Source organism: Bufo gargarizans, chromosome 2 (assembly GCF_014858855.1).
Source record: "Bufo gargarizans isolate SCDJY-AF-19 chromosome 2, ASM1485885v1, whole genome shotgun sequence".
Lineage (NCBI taxonomy): Eukaryota > Metazoa > Chordata > Amphibia > Anura > Bufonidae > Bufo > Bufo gargarizans.
The window spans coordinates 359,160,090-359,176,809 of NC_058081.1; the positions used below are offsets into that span (position 1 = coordinate 359,160,090).

Below are 16,720 nucleotides of genomic sequence, written 5' to 3' on the forward strand. Positions count from 1 at the left end.
TTAGGAAGGAAGGATAGGAGACAAGGGAGCAAAGTAGGAAGAACAGGAGGGAAGAAAGGAAGGATGAAAAGGGGTAGTTGGGAAAGGAAGATTATGAAAGGCAGAAAAGACAGGAAGAAGGGACATGGGGAAGATGGACAGGAGGAAATTAACTAAGGACTGGGAAGAGGTTAGAAAGAGAAATGAATGAGAAGAGGAAGGATACATGGAAATTAACTAAGGGTGGGAGAAAGAAACAAATTACTTGTTTGTATTGTGCATTATAATTGCCATTCACTACATAAGTTTGGTAAATGGAAGAGAAACATGTTAGGAGTTTGGAACAGAATACAAGGACTAATGCATATAAGTAAAGAAGTAAGAACAAGAAAGATGGAAGGAAAGACAGGCGCAAAGAAAGGAGGAAGGAAAGGAAGGATGAAAAGGGAGAGGGGGATTGAAGAATATGAATGATGAAAGACAGGGAAGACAGGAAGGTGGACAGGAGCAAAAGCAATAAGGACTGGAAGAGAGGACTGAATGAAAGGAGGAAGGAGGAAATAAGGAAGTGTCGGAGGAAGAAAGGAAATACTATGTTGTATTAACACTATAATGGTTTGGAAAAGGATTGAAAGAAGTGTTGTCATATTTTGTTCTAGTCTTTTCAATATAGATTTTTGTGATAACTTAAAAAGTACATTATTTCACTCAATCTATTATTAATGTCAAAAATGTAAACTTGCAAAAATGTTACCATAACTAAAAAGACATAAAAGCTTAAATTCTGTAACACATTTGTGTTTAGATCTCTCTCAGGTCGCATTGTTGGAGGAGTGTGGTGGTTCTTTACCCTCATTATTATTTCATCTTACACGGCTAACTTGGCTGCCTTTTTAACGGTTGAGAGAATGGTATCGCCGATAGAAAGCGCAGAAGATCTCGCCAAGCAAACAGAGATTGCCTATGGGACACTCGATGCAGGGTCAACAAAAGAATTTTTCAAAGTAAGTAAAGACTTAAGATCAGGGCTTTCTTTGATGTAACATTGGTGGTTTGCAATATTCCTTTCCTAATTTAGTCTTAGCTAAAAATCAAGCATGTGTACATCCAAATTAACATCTGCCATATAGACAATTCATATTGCAAATAAAATGAATCTTAAGCCAAAGCTGGGTCAATTTCCCAACTCCCAAAACCTTACATAGAGTACTGTGCCATACATATCTTGTCTGCCGATTCATACATAATGTGAGTGGGGAGGTGACCAAGGTCACTGCTTAGAACCCTCTGCTGGTTTACTAGCAATAGGCTCAAAGGGAATACATTGCAGTGTGGGAGACCATCATATTAGATAATGGGGGAGATTTACTAAGCATGTTGCACCAGAATTATGGCATAAAATGCACCAAAAACAATGGAGTTTTGATTTCAACTGTTTTCTTCACAATTTTCACCATAAAGAATGCATCACGCCAGAAATGAGTTACAAATGTCAAAGTGGGGGGGCTATCAAACTGGTAAAAATTATGCCTCATTTATCATCCTCTTATGGGAAGAAATGTCTCAAGTTGTTGCAGACAATTAAGCCAGCTTATGTGGTGGTGGTTTGTGTAAAAAGTTGCATTTATGGAATAAAGATGCGACTTTTTGTCAAAAAGTTGCATACAATAATAAAAACGTCCCAAGTGTGAAACAAAATTCACAATTTACCTGTGAAAATGTCGCAAATATGCTTCAAATGTTGTGAATATGTTTCAAAAGTCTCAAGTGTAGTCTGGCAGTGGGGTGGCTGAAATAGCGCATTTTGGTTTAAAAAAAGTTGCATTTAAGTGCTGTTGGTGTTAAAATGTTGCAAATCAAGAGAAATAGGTGGATAGTTAAGTTGACATTTTAAAAGGTCACATTTTACAAGTGGTGTGTGCCTTTTCATATATGAGGTGAAACAAATCACGAGTTTTGATTTGTAACTTTAGTATTTTTTGGGCGCAAATTACGCCATTAATGATTATTGTCCCCCAATGTCTAACTGTTTTCTAGTTGAGCAGACAATTAGATATATAGCATGCAGAGAGGAAAATCTGCTGAAAACATACCTGATACAGATGTTGTCAGAAATGCTGGAGGAGATTTACCATAAGCAGAATGCAATCATAAATAACAGAAAAAATGCACCACACGGATATGCCACTGACTATACTGGCTAGTCATAAATGCAGATATTAAAAGCTGAGACTTTTGCCAATATATTCCTGTCAGGAAGATATCGGAGCCCCAAGCACCACGTCACGGTTCTCAGCATGGCAAGGGGTCCTACCACTACGCTACCTATGGTGTGAACAAGGTCTGAGGGTGATGTAATCCAGCTCACAGCCAGGCTTCCACACAACCGCCTAGCAGGACAACTAGTGCAATGTGAACAAAGCCAGACTGTAAGCCGCACCCATATCAGACCGTGTGATGGAGGTTACCAGGTGCAAAGAGTGTTTGAATGCCAGGTGAAGGCACATACACTACATATAAAACAAGACAAAAACACAGAAATATAGTGGCAAATCTGGGGGAGCTGCTCAACCCCTAACACTGTAGCGTGTTTTTCATTGGGGGAGCAGCCCCACCGCATGTGGACCGCAGCAAACGACTATCCCCAGCAAAAAATATTTTGCATACGGTGGAGGATGTCGGCGCGGTCCACATGCACCACAAAGGCATCCTACACAAAACGAAGCATTGTGCGGATGAAAATATAATCATAAATCACAGAAAAAATGCACCACACGGATATGCCACTGACTATACTGGCTAGTCATAAATGCAGATATTAAAAGCTGAGACTTTTGCCAATATATTCCTGTCAGGAAGATATCGGAGCCCCAAGCACCACGTCACGGTTCTCAGCATGGCAAGGGGTCCTACCACTACGCTACCTATGGTGTGAACAAGGTCTGAGGGTGATGTAATCCAGCTCACAGCCAGGCTTCCACACAACCGCCTAGCAGGACAACTAGTGCAATGTGAACAAAGCCAGACTGTAAGCCACACCCATATCAGACCATGTAATGGAGGCTACCAGGTGCAAAGAGTGTTTGAATGCCAGGTGAAGGCACATACACTACATATAAAACAAGACAAAAACACAGAAATATAGTGGCAAATCTGGGGGAGCTGCTCAACCCCTAACACTGTAGCGTGTTTTTCATTGGGGGAGCAGCCCCACCGCATGTGGACCGCAGCAAACGACTATCCCCAGCAAAAAATATTTTGCATACGGTGGAGGATAAGCAGAATGCACCAGAATTCTGTCTTAGATTGCGCCAAAAATTGGCATACATGTTCTACACCAAAGTATTCAATTTCTATACAATGTCTAGAAAAAAAGGAGTTGCAAAATGTGAAAAATTTTCACACAAGTCCTAAAAGTCGATAAAACTAATCAAAGAAATTTGTAAAAAAATATTAGACTTGGTCATTTATTTATTTATTGAGAAAAATGATCCAATATCACTTTTGTGAGTGGGAAAAATATGTGAACATTTGGTGTGACCTCCTTGTGTAGCAATGACTGCAACTAAATGGTAATTGTTGATTAGTCCTGGTGGAATTTAGCCCATTTCTCTGTACAAGAAAGCTTCAACTCTGTTATGTTGGTGGGTTTCCTCCCATGAACTGCTCTCTTCAGGTCCTTCCACAACATTTCTATTGGATTAAAGTCAGGACTTTGACTTAGCCATTCCAAAACTTTCACTTCATTCGTCTTTAACCATTCTTAAGTAGAACGACTTTTGTGCTTAGAGTCGTCTTGCTGTCTGACCTACATTCTCTTGAAATTCTGCTCACGAACAAATGTCCTGACATTTTCTTTAGAATTTGCTGGTAGAATTCATTAATAATGGCAAGCCGCCCTGGCCCAGATGCAGAAAATCAGGCCCAAACCATGATATTACCATCACCGTGTTTCACAGAAGAGATGAGGTTTTTATGCTGGAATGCAGTGTTTTTCTTTCTCCAAATATAACATTTCCCATTTTATAAGAAAAGTTCTATTTTGGTTTCATGCATCCACAATGCATTATTCCAATAATCTTCTCGCTTGTCCAGGTGATATTTAGCATACTTTAGAAGGCTGCAATGTTCTTTTTGGAGAGGAGCGGCTTTCTCTTCAATCAAACCATTGTTGTTCAGTGTCCTTCTGATGGTGGACTTCAGTTGCTTAGATGTTACCTTGGGTTCCTTTGTGACCTCATGGACTACTACACACCTCATGGGGTGATCTGTGTTGGTCGACCAATCCTGAGGAGGGTAATAATGGTCTGGAAGTTCCTCCATTTGTACACAATCAGTCTGGCTATGGATTGGTGAAGTCCAAACTCTTTAAAGGTGGTTTTGTAACCTTTTCCTGCCTGATGAACATAAACAACTCTTCTTCTGAGGTCCTCAGAAATCTCCTTTGTTCGTGCCATGATACACTTCCACATACATGTTTTGTGAAGATCAGAATTTGATAGATCCCTGTTCTTTAAATAAAACAGGTCACCAACTCACACCTGATTTTCATCCCATTAATTGAAAACACATTACTCTAATTTCACCTTCAAATAATCTGCTGATCCAAAAGGTTTACCTACTTTAGTCACTCACAGACATGTGAGTGTAACATTGTTTACTCATGTGTCTGATTTGGTTATCTTTTTCTACTAGTTTTAGGTCAAATGTATCCAGCAATATCGAAAATTGTGAGATTTAACAAACTTTCAAGCATCACTGTACTGTATGTATGTGCCCCACTATGATGAATGTGGTGCATTTTCTGCCTGTCTTAGGCTAGTTTAAGATCTGAGGCACGTAGATACGGCAGACAATGTGGGAATTTGACAGGACACAAACGGCAGTGCGCAGCGGTTTGTGTGTGGCCAATTCTCTACAGTTTTTGCCGAAATGTGGCTGGATCTCCGCCTTATCCCATTATTTTTAAAAGGGCTGGCAGGAATTCAGTTTTTATCCACAGAATTCCTGGAGGCTCGACTCTGCCGAAACAGCCTTCTGGAATTCACACAAGTGTGAAACTAGCCTTATCTAGTCTAAATTCAGGGCATTATTAATAAATTTGCCCCAGACTTATTCAGATACACACATAATAGTTTATACAGAAAATTCATCTGAAATTGCAATATATGAAGTGAAAAAAATAACCTTGTAAAAAAGAAGCATAGAATAGAAAAATAAATAAATAAATGAACCAGTAAAAAAAAAACTACCGTATATATTTGGTATCACAGCACAATAAAATTAAAATCTTATTTATGGTGATTGGTGAATTGAAAAAACTGCCTTGAAAAAGTACCCCTTGAACTTTTCCAAATTTTTTTTTATGTTACACTCACAGACTCAGTGTCCATTCACACGTCCTGTTTTTTTTCATCCTGAAAAACGGTCCGTTTTTTGCGGATCCGTTGTTCCTGAAAATGTTTCCGTATGTCATCCGTTTTTTGCGGATCCGCAAAAAACGGAAACATGTATACATTTCAATAATCAAATAAAGTTGTTTGGATTTCTTTGAAAAAAAATTGAAAAAATAAAAAATAAAAAAAATTTGTTATGTGTTTCCAGGAACGGAATCCGCAAAAAACGGATGACATACGGAATGACATCCGAATGTCATCCGTTTTTTGCGGATCCATTGACTTTGTATTGTACCAGGATCCGATTTTTCAGGACAAGAATAGGACATGTTTTATATTTAAACGGACATGCGGAACGGAACAACGGAAACGGACAGCACACATTGTGCTGTCCGATTTTTTCCAGGACCCATTGAAAATGAATGGGTCCAGATCTGGTCCTGATCTGTTCCTGAAAAAACGGAACAGATCAGGAAAGAAAAAACGGACGTGTGAATGGACCCTTAAATGTATTTTATTGGGATTTTATGTGATAGACCAACACAATGTAGCAAGTATGTGAGACGTGAAAAGAAAATGATACATGGTTTTCAAAACGTTTAATAAATGAAAATCTGTAAAGTGTGGCGGGCATTTGTATTCAGCACCTGTACTCTGATACCTCTAAATAATATCCAGTATGACCAATTGCCCTCAGAAGTCTCCTAATTAGTAAATAAATTCCACCTGTGTGTAATGTATTCTCAGTATAACTACAGCTGTTCTGTGAAGGCCTCAGAGGTTTGTTAGTGAACATTAGTGATCAAATAGCATCATAAAAGCCAAGGAACACACCAGAAAGGTCAGGAATAAAGTTGTGGAGAAGTATAAAGCAGGGTTAAGTTACAGAAAAAATTCCAAGTTAAGAACATGTCACGGAGTACTGTTTAATCCATCATCCGAAAATGGAAGGAGTATGGCACAACTGAAAACCTAGACAAAAAAAATCACAGAAAAAACTAAGATAAAAACATCCTGCACGGTATGATATACAAATCTGCGAATGTCACTGGCCATATTATTGAAGAAAATCACAGAAAAAAGATAATAATGCACTTAGTAAAGTAGATGCAAGCATTATATATGGACAAAGTCCTCACTCTGATATGATAATATCTGAGACACTTAGCCAATATATTTTGACAAAACACATCTAAGCCCGTCTACCAAGCGCCAAGGTGGTCTCAGGTCAGGTGAGTCCTACGCTAAACCTACCTAAGCCATTGGGCTTCTATGTTCAGGAGCGCAGACGCCGCACATATGGTGTGCTGCTCCTAGTCACCTCCATGTGCATCAAGCAACCAATGGGAGGAGGAGCAAGCACAGCCATATGTACCACCTAATCAAGGCGCTCTATTGGATAGGAAGGGCAAAAGTTCAGAGGAATGCTACTCCCAAGATAAAATAGGTGCGCATTCACACTTGAAGGTGCCACTCCCTCAAGCAAATACTACATAGACAAAAAAATCACAGAAAAAAACTAAGATAAAAACATCCTGCACGGTATGATATACAAATCTGCGGATGTCACTGGCCATATTATTGAAGAAAATCACAGAAAAAAGATAATAATGCACTTAGTAAAGTAGATGGTACATATGGGTGTGTTTGCTCCTCCTCCCATTGGTTGCTTGATGCACATGGAGGTGACTAGGAGCAGCACACCATATGTGTGGCATCTGCGCTCCTGAACATAGAAGCCCAATGGCTTAGGTAGGTTTAGCGTAGGACCCGCCTGACCTGAGACTACCTTGGCGCTTGGTAGGCGGGTTCAGATGTGTTTTGATCAAAATATATTGGCTAAGTGTCTCAGATATTATCATATCAGAGTGAGGACTTTGTCCATATACAACTGAAAACCTACCAAGACACGGCCGTCCACCTAAACTGACAGCCCAGCCAAGGAGAGCACTAATTAGAGAAACAGCCAATAGACCCATGGTCACTCTGGAGGAGCTGTAGAGATCCACAGCGCAGGTGGGAGACTCTGTCCACAGGACAACTATTAGTCGTGTACTCCAAAAATCCGGCCTATATGGAAGAGTGGCAAGAAGAAAGCCATTTTTCAAAGCAAGTCATAAGAAGTCCCATTTGCAGTTTGCCACAAGCCATGTAGGGGACACAGCAAACCTTTGGAAGAAGGTGCCCTGGTCAGATGAGACCAAAGTTGAACTTTTTGGTCTAATCGCAAATGTTATGTATGGTGGAAAACTAACACTGCGCATCACCCTGAACACACCATCCCCACCATGAAACATGGTGGTGGCAGCATCATGCTGTGGGGATGCTTTTCTTTAGCAGGGACAGGGAAGCTGGTCAGAGTTGATGGGTAGATGGATGGAGCTAAATACAGGGCAATCCTGGAGGAATACCTCCTGCAAAAGATTTGAGATTGTGGCAGAAGTTCACCTTCCAGCAGGACATCGACCCTAAACATCCAAACAGAGCTACAATGAAATGGCTTATATGAAAGCATATTCATGTGTTAGAGTGGCCCAGTCACAGTCCAGACCTAAATCCCATTGAGAATCTGTGGCAAGACATGAAAATTGCTGTTCACAGACGCTCTCCAACCAATCTGACTGAAATTGATCTATTTTGCAAATAAGAATGCGCAAAAATATCAGCCTCTAGATGTGCAAAGCTGGTAGAGACATAATACACAAGATTTGCTGCTGTAATTGCAGAGAAAGGTTGTCCCTACAAAGTATTGACTCAGGGGGGCTGAATACAAATGCACACTGCACTTTCCAGATTTTTTATTTATTTATTTTTTGAAAACCATGTATCATTTTCTTTTCCCTTCACACATACTTGCTACTTGATGTTGGTCTATCACATAAAATTCTAAAAAAAAAAACATGTAAGTTTGTGGGTGTAACATGAAAAAATGTGGAAAAGTTCAAGGGGTATGAATACTTTTTCAAGGCACTGTACAAAAAGATTTTTTTTTTTTATCATTCCTTCCTTGGCAAAAGCAAGTATAAATTGAGTGACAACTCAATCTGCAAAAGCCGTGTACCATTAAAAGGAACCTGTCACCGGGATTATGTGTAAAGAGCTGAGGACATGGGTTGCTAGCACATCCGCAATATCCAGTCCCCATAGCTCTGTGTGCTTTTATTGTGTAAAAAAAAGATTTGATGCATTTGCAAATTAACCTGAGATGAGTCCTGTACTTGAGATGAGTCAGGGACAGGACTCATCTCAGGTTAATTTGCATATGTATCAAATCTTTTTTTTACACAATAAAAGCACACAGAGCTATGGGGACTTGGTATTGAGGATGTGCTAGCGGCCATCTAGCAGCCCATGTCCTCAGCTCTATACACAAAATCCCGGTGACAGGTTCCCTTTAAGTGGATGCTATAATAAGAAAGTTAGGGCAATCTGAATGTGGAAATTTTGAAAAAATCTTTTTGTTTCTGAACAAAAGCCAAATTTCAGACACGTCTTACATCTATGCCTTGCATATTAGTACTTACTGCAAAGTGGAGATAGCAAAGTCTCTGGCAGCTGAACAGAAAATCGGTGTACTTGTAAAGCTGCCGTGTTTCGGTATCCATGCATTTAACAAATTAATGAAGGAGCTTTAGTTTACCTTGCTTCAGGCAAACATATATCACGTTTGTCATATGCATCACATGTATTGATCTGGGCCCACGAGGTAAAGGGTGGCTCTGCGTGTGTAGATCATTACCCCCTCATTCCTTGGGGATATGAACGAAGCAAAAAAATAATTACAAGAAAATAATATAACACGGCACGCCATTGACAGAATTGTTATTTATCGCCCACCCAGTGGGATTTTTCCACTCTATTAATAAGCTGAATCCAGAGATTCCCTCCTGTGTATCTATTTAAAAGTTATTGAAAAGGATCGAAAAGTTTGTGCTGAGCAACATTTTGCCAAGATCCTCACATCGAAGTAATAACTTATACTCATGCTTGCTAGCCCTCCGCCCCTTCGCCCGTAGAGCATGCTCCTGCTACATACAGCTGGGTCCTTAAAGGGGCTGTCTCACTTCAGCAAATGGCATTTATCATGTAGAGAAAGTTAATACAAAGCTCTTACTAATGTATTGTGATTGTCCATATTGCCTCCTTTGCTGGCTGGATTAATTTTCCCATCACATTATACACTGCTCGTATCCAGGGGTTAGTTGCTGACATCATTACGGAGATCTTCTTGGCTGGCAGGATTAGTGTCCTCCTTTCTGACTTTAGAATCTCATGTCAAGTATTTGGAGGTTTGCATTATTATTAATATTTAGTGTAGAGCAAAAAATTGGATTTGCCACCAATTTCTTGGCGCTTTGTGGTAACTAATCAATTTTTCCTGAAATGGAGGTAAAAAAATACATTCACATCATCCATTGAATCACAGAGAGGCCGTTGCGGCCATCTTGATTGAAGAAAACGCGCCAATTCTTGTGAGTGCTGACGTTTGACGTCACCATGTCATCGCGCTGGGCGGGCGCCTTTGATGTCACACATCAGTGCACGCAAGAATTGACACATTTTCAATCAAGGTGGCCGCAATGGCCTCTCCACGATCAAATGAATGAAGTGAGTGTATATATTTTTTGGTATTAACCCCTGATTAACCCCCAGAATGTGACTCTCAGATGCCGTGATAAGCGTTGAAGGCGTCATCTGAGGGGTTAAATGATGGGGGGGGGGGAGGGGGCGCGATCGCTGTTCCTCGTCATTGCGCCAACTCCATACAATGGAATGCGATTTGTTACAAAGTGATTCGGAATGAATCGAATTTCTTGTCAAAGTTCGGCGAAGCAGCCAAATCGAATAAAAACGTTACTCTCTAATTATTACCATTAAAGGGGCTGTCTCCCTTCAGCAAGTGGCATTTGTCATGTAGAGAAAGTTAATACAAGGCAGTTACTAATGTACTGTGATTGTCCATATTTCTTCCTTTGCTGGCTGGATTCATTTTTCCATCACATTGTACACTGCTCGTATCCAGGGGTTACGACCACCCTGCAGTCCAGCATTAGTGGTTGTGCTTTCACACTAATTAAAAAGGCACCGGGCTTTCTTGTGGCTGGGACCGCATAGGCTGGCGCTTTTTCCTGTAATGTGCAAGCACGACCACCGTTGCTGGACTGTATAGTGGTCATAACCCCAGCGTATAATGTGATGGATATACATTAAATACAATATGGACAATGACAATACATTAATAAGTGCCTTCTATGAGTATTAACTTTGTCTACCTGATTAATGCCATTTGCTGAAGCCAGACAACCCCTTTAAATTATTTTTTTATATTACTTTAATATTTTTTTTCAATATATTTTTTTTTTGGCAGAGATCAAAAATAGCAGTTTATGAAAAGATGTGGACCTACATGAAATCAGCAGAGCCATCAGTATTCACCAAGACAACAGCAGAGGGAGTGGCCCGCGTCCGGAAATCAAAGGGAAAATTCGCCTTCCTTTTAGAGTCAACCATGAACGAGTACATCGAGCAGAGGAAACCGTGCGACACAATGAAAGTTGGAGGAAACTTGGATTCCAAAGGCTACGGAGTGGCGACACCTAAACATTCTCTATTAAGGTGGGTGGAATAGTATAACAATATAAGATGTGTTGTTATAGTATTCCACCTTCCCTGATGTACCTAATACAGTTCTTTTTTGTGTTGTGTGTGAACATGTTACTTCCCTCCATTTCATTGTATGTGCAGACAACAGGTAACTCATTCCATCTTATCCACAACTCCTTATCAAGGCCATGTACAAAGCAAACCAATGTGACATTATATTTATCATACAAAAAAAGATAGGAAAAGCAATGCAATATAAGGCCAGCATAGATATCGAGAGCTGCATCCCCAATATTGGTGTTAACGACTTTAAAGGGAAACTGTCATCAGTTTTATGGTGTCCTGACTAAAGCATCATGCACACAAACGTGTTTCAGCCGTTACGTGCATTAGAGACCACAATTTGTGGTCCCCAATGCATGGGCATCATCCGTGCGGTTTCCACAGACGAATGCAGACCCATTCAACTTGAATGGGTCCATGATCTGTCCTCACTGCAAAAAAATAAAACATTTTATTACAGAGAGAAACACCACGGAAGCACTCCATAGTGCTTCCATGGGGGTCCGTGCCTCTGTTCCACAATGCACTTTCCGGATTGCGGACCCATTCAAGTGACAGATCCACTTTGCAAAATGCTGGATCACTTTCTTTAACGCTTCAGGACCGGCATAAGGCTGATCGCATACATTTTCCCCTTTAGATGCCGTGGTCAAATGTGAACACGCCATCTGAGCAGTCCGGATGAGGAAGCCGCGCACTTCGGTAACAGCGTTCCCCGGCTGAGATCGGGGAACCAGTTACATTGCTTAAATAGCCCTAAGCCTCAAGCAGGCTTTGAAGTCTTAAATTCAGGAATATACCAATACAGGCCACTAATACTATTGTATTGTTATATTGCAAATAAAGTGCTCAATGATGGCTATATAGCCATCAATGAACACAATGGACAATCTAATTATTGCCAGTTATTGTCAACAAAGGGGACTTAAAAAAAGTTTTTAAAAAAGTAAAAAAAAAGTTTACAAATATTTTAAAAAAATATATATAAAAAATCAAATCACTCCCCTTTACTTAAAATAAAAATACTTAACCAATAAAAAAATTTAACAGCATAAGAATCGCCACGTGTGGAAATGTCCATACAAGTAAAATATAACAATATTAATGGCATAACGGGAAAAAAATAAAAACTGCCAATTCGCCATTGTTTGTCACTTCAACTCCCCAATAATTTTTTTATAAAAAGTAATCAAAAAGTTACATACACTTCAAATTGGTATCACTGAGAAGTACAGATCGTCCCGCAAAAAATGATACATAACTATAAAAAAGTTATAGGGGTCAGAATATGGTGATAATTTAATTTATTTCTCAAAGGTTTAAAAAAAAAATCTGTATTAAAACGCAAGAAAAATTATACAAGTGTGGTATCGTTGTAACCGTACTGACCTGGAGAATAAGGATAACAGGTCAATTTTACTGCATAGTGTACGATGTAAAAAAAAAAAAAAAAAAAAAAACTTTGTCAGAATTGCAATTTTTCCCAATTCTACCCCATTTGGATTTTTTTTCCGCTTTCCACTACATGGTAAGCAACCAAAAATGGTGCCAATGGAAAGTAAAACTTGTCCCGCAAAAAATAAGTTCTCATAAGGCTATGTGAATTGGAAAAAAAAAGTTAGGACTATGGGAAAGCGGGGAGTTAAAAAACGAAAACGCAAAAATGGAAAATCTCAGGGTCTTTTAAGGGTTAATTCATCCAGCCAAAATCTTGTATTGAACAGCTCCAGTGCATGCCGAGTTGCCATATTCATGAGCTCCCGGCTTTCCCTCCTACCAGCTGCTGATTCATATGGAAAAAAATACTGTCAATCAGATTCAAGTGGGCGGAATTCGAATTTTTGAAAAATTTGGGTTGAATTTCAGAATTCTCTAGGGCCAATATATACAGTATAAAGTTTCATAGAAACTTATGGATTAAGATAAAGTAAGAAATATTTATCACATGAAATAGTCTACAAAATCTCTTCCGAGTTTTAACTGATTTGAGTTTTGATTTGCAGTCATTAGAGTAAACGCTGAAATAATTGCTGTGGGTCAGCGCTACTCGTTTGCATCTTGTAAGTAAATGCCTTCCTTAAAGACAGTTGTCTTTCATGTAATCCCTGCAGATACAAATTAGACATTGGGGAAGTGAAGCATTTGTCAAAAGTAATTATAAGACATGCAAACGTTGGTTAATGAAATGGCAGATGCCCAGCAGAAGAATTCAACGTAGACACTAGGGGCTGTTAGAGGCCACTAAGCATCATGAATGGTGAGATGTCACATTGCAGTTTGCTCCTACATGGTCTTCTATGTTGCATACCTATCGGTCACTTTGGGTATGTGAACTGTCACCCAGACATCAGACTTTTTGTTTATTTTTAACTTCTGATCTCCGCACAACCTTATGTTTTTTGTTTTATTTCCATTTTGCTATTGTGCTGTGAAACTATATATATGGTTATGGCTTTTTCCCTGCTAAATAACCCTCTCATAAGGACTTATCGTGACGCTTTCTATGAACACCTTATTACTCATCATCTTAGCTTTTCATTCAGCAAATCTGAATTCCACATTCCAGATCTACAACACCATTTTCTGCCGGAATGAATTGCTATTATTGTGCAGTATTGGCTCTTTTTACTTCTTCTTTGTGAGCTGTTGAGTGATGAACCTAAAATGATTTGGCTCTGAACTTGAAATGGCTCCTCGGATGAGGATGATTTATCTTGAGGACTTGATTGCAATCCTTTAGCTACTTGTAGTCTACAGAGGTTCCTCTGAGAAGCCCTGCTGAATATCCTGAAGTAAGGAGTCCAAGTGCTAAGTACAAGGTTCATCTCATTCAGATGTGGTCAGTCCTTTATTTCTGGATTTCAATCATTCAGTACAGGGTCAGAATAGATCAGCGGATCATCTGATGCGCTGAGGTTCTAAATTCATACTTGTCAACTCCCCTGTAACGCCCAAGGGGCTATTGGAAAAAGGGTAGGCCACGAAAATTTCTGAAAGAGTTGGCAAATCTCCCAGTGATGGGCAAGCCTCCAAGACTCTACTGGAGAGCTGCCCTAATTGTATTTGGATGCCGGGACTTACATTATATACATATACAGACCTGGCACCCCACTGAGGGGGCAAGGCAACAGTAGTAAAAAGGTGGGGCACACAGGAAAAGGGGGCTTGGCTGATGGTTCACATCAGTAAAGGAGTGTAGTGTTAGGCTACTTTTACATTAGCGTGTTTTGTGGATCCGTCATGGATGTGCAAAAAACGCTTCCTTTAGAATAATGCAACCGCATGCATCCATCATAAACGGATCCGATTGTATTATGTCTTCTATAGCCATGACGGATCCATCAATAAGGAACGGATCCGTTTTCTATTGTGTCAGAGAAAGCAGATCAGTCCCCACTGACTTGCATTGTGTGTCAGCACGGATCCGTCTTGTTCCACACCACATCGCAGACAGAAAAACGCTGCTTGCAGCATTATTCTGTTCGCGATGGTAGAGCAACCAAACGGAATTCATTTTAGTGCACTCTGTTTCATTCAGTTCAGTTTTGTCCCTATTAACAATGAATGGGGACAAAATTGAAGCGTTTTCTTCCGCTATTAAGATCCCATGACGGTTCTCAATAGCGGAATTGAAAACGCTGGAGTGAAAGTAGCTTTATGTAAAAGGGTTATAGCATGTTTGAAGGGTTGTGACTGTGAGACAAAAATGTTAAAGTAGCACAATGTGTGCACTGCAGCCTCTTCCATCCCACACCAGTGGCAAGTATATCTATAGGGCTAGAAGACAAAAACCCATTTGGAGGTGACTTTGGAGAAAATTTGTTATTTGTCACTAGGTTCTATATCTTATCGGTTATTTCACAAAAATCCTATAAGGCCTTTGGCAGACAGTCTATGGCCCATGTAGAACCCCAAGGCTGCCTCATGATATTGCCTGTTGTTAAGCCATACTCAGGGCTCATGCACACAAACGTATTTTTTTTCCCGTTTCCATTCCGTTTTTTAACATGTCTGTATGCGGTACCATTTACTTCAATGGGTCCACAAAAAAAAGGAAATGACTCTGTGTACACTCCGTTTCCATATGTCTGCAGGTCCGTTCTGCATAAAAAATAGAACATGTCCTATTCTTGTCCGTTTTGCGGACCACAAAATACATATGGTCATGTGCATGAGCCCTTAACCTAATAACTGCCTTAGTACTTGCATGTACAGTAGATATTAGAGGGCGATATATTGAAACTAAGGTAAAGCAGAGTAGCAGCCCATGACAACCAATCAGATTCCATTATTTTGTTTTTCAGACGCTCTTTGGAAAATTAAACCTAATTGGTTGCCATGAACAACTACCCTACATTTCCTTTGCAACAGCTTTGATAAATCCCCCCCCCCCCCAAAAAAAAAAAAAAAGTTAAGATAAATTATATTCCCCTTTTGAAATTTTAACTTTTTTAATTAAATAAAAAAAATTTAAAAAAATGACCATTTTGTCAGGACTTAACGTCTAAATCCTGACAGAAGCCCCTGATATTCCTCTTGCAATGCATGTGAATGGGGCATTTTATTACCTATTTACATTCTTCAGAAAAAATAGTTGCATGGAATAATGAATTATGAATGCTATTTGAATTTTAAAATTCACAGTGTGTTTATTATTGCCATCAGTTCAGCACAGAACTCTGACTTTCATCTTCAGATTTCTGAAAATTCCTCTTTGGATTTGCCTATGGATTGTGTGAACATAACCTTAAAATGCATCTGTCACCAGGAAATGACTAAACTAATGCCTTGTCGGGCTAGCTTATCGTAATGATACCTTACACTTGCCAATCCATCACTTCATTCTGGAGAAAAAGTTATTTTAATCCATAAGCAGATGAGCATCTAAGTGCACTGCAGATGGGCTCAAGCCACGGTGTACACCCTTGCTCCTCCTGCGTCCTCTGGTCTTCATTAACAGGTCCAGGTTCCTGCATGGTCACCTTGCCTGGCCCTGTCAATAGGGAGGAGTTGGCAATGGAAAGAGGTCAAGGGTGCACAAAGTGGCTCGGGCCCGCCCTCGATGCACTTAACTGCTCATTTACATATGAATGAAAAGTAATTTTTCCCTAGAATGAAGCAACTGATCACTGAGTGAAAGGACTTCATTTATGGGAGAGGATGTGACCCCACAAATCAGTTTGTAGGGCATTTGACTCAACTTTGGCCAATTGGGATCTGTTACCCTAACCCTAAGTTCACACCTGAGCGTTTTACAGCACGTTCCTACTCGCTGTAAAACGCTCAACAAGGAGAAACCAATGCTTCCCTATGGGAATGGTTCTCACCTGGGCGTTTTACAGCGCGTACGATCGCGCTGTAAAACGCCCGACGCTCAAACAAGTTCTTGAGCTTTTTTTGGGGCGTTTGTCGCGCGTTCCCGTACATAGACTTCAGCGGGAACGCGCGACAATGTGTGTTCGCTTGTCTCTGTATGCGCGATTGTAAACGCCGGTACAATCGCGCATACAGAGCGCTCGTTTCAGAACGCTCAGGTCTGAACCCAGGGTAAATGAAATTTTAGCTCCTATTATTGTGCATTGGCTAGGATGTTACAGGGAGCAAAGGATCAGGTATAGTTTAGACTGCTGTAGGCTGCTATACAATATGTTCTCATAGATGCCCTTGAGAGGACAATA

General features: G+C 40.0%; 1 protein-coding gene across 1 annotated transcript in view; it reads left to right on the forward strand.

Annotated features, from left to right (window-relative positions):
• LOC122925899 (glutamate receptor 4) overlaps positions 1–16,720 on the forward strand; it is a 162,982-nt gene that overhangs the window by 127,689 nt on the left and 18,573 nt on the right. Inside the window, exons 10-11 of the mRNA XM_044277244.1 lie at positions 785–983; positions 10,744–10,991. Coding sequence (XP_044133179.1) covers positions 785–983; positions 10,744–10,991 — 447 coding nt within the window. The remainder of the gene's footprint in view (positions 1–784; positions 984–10,743; positions 10,992–16,720) is intronic.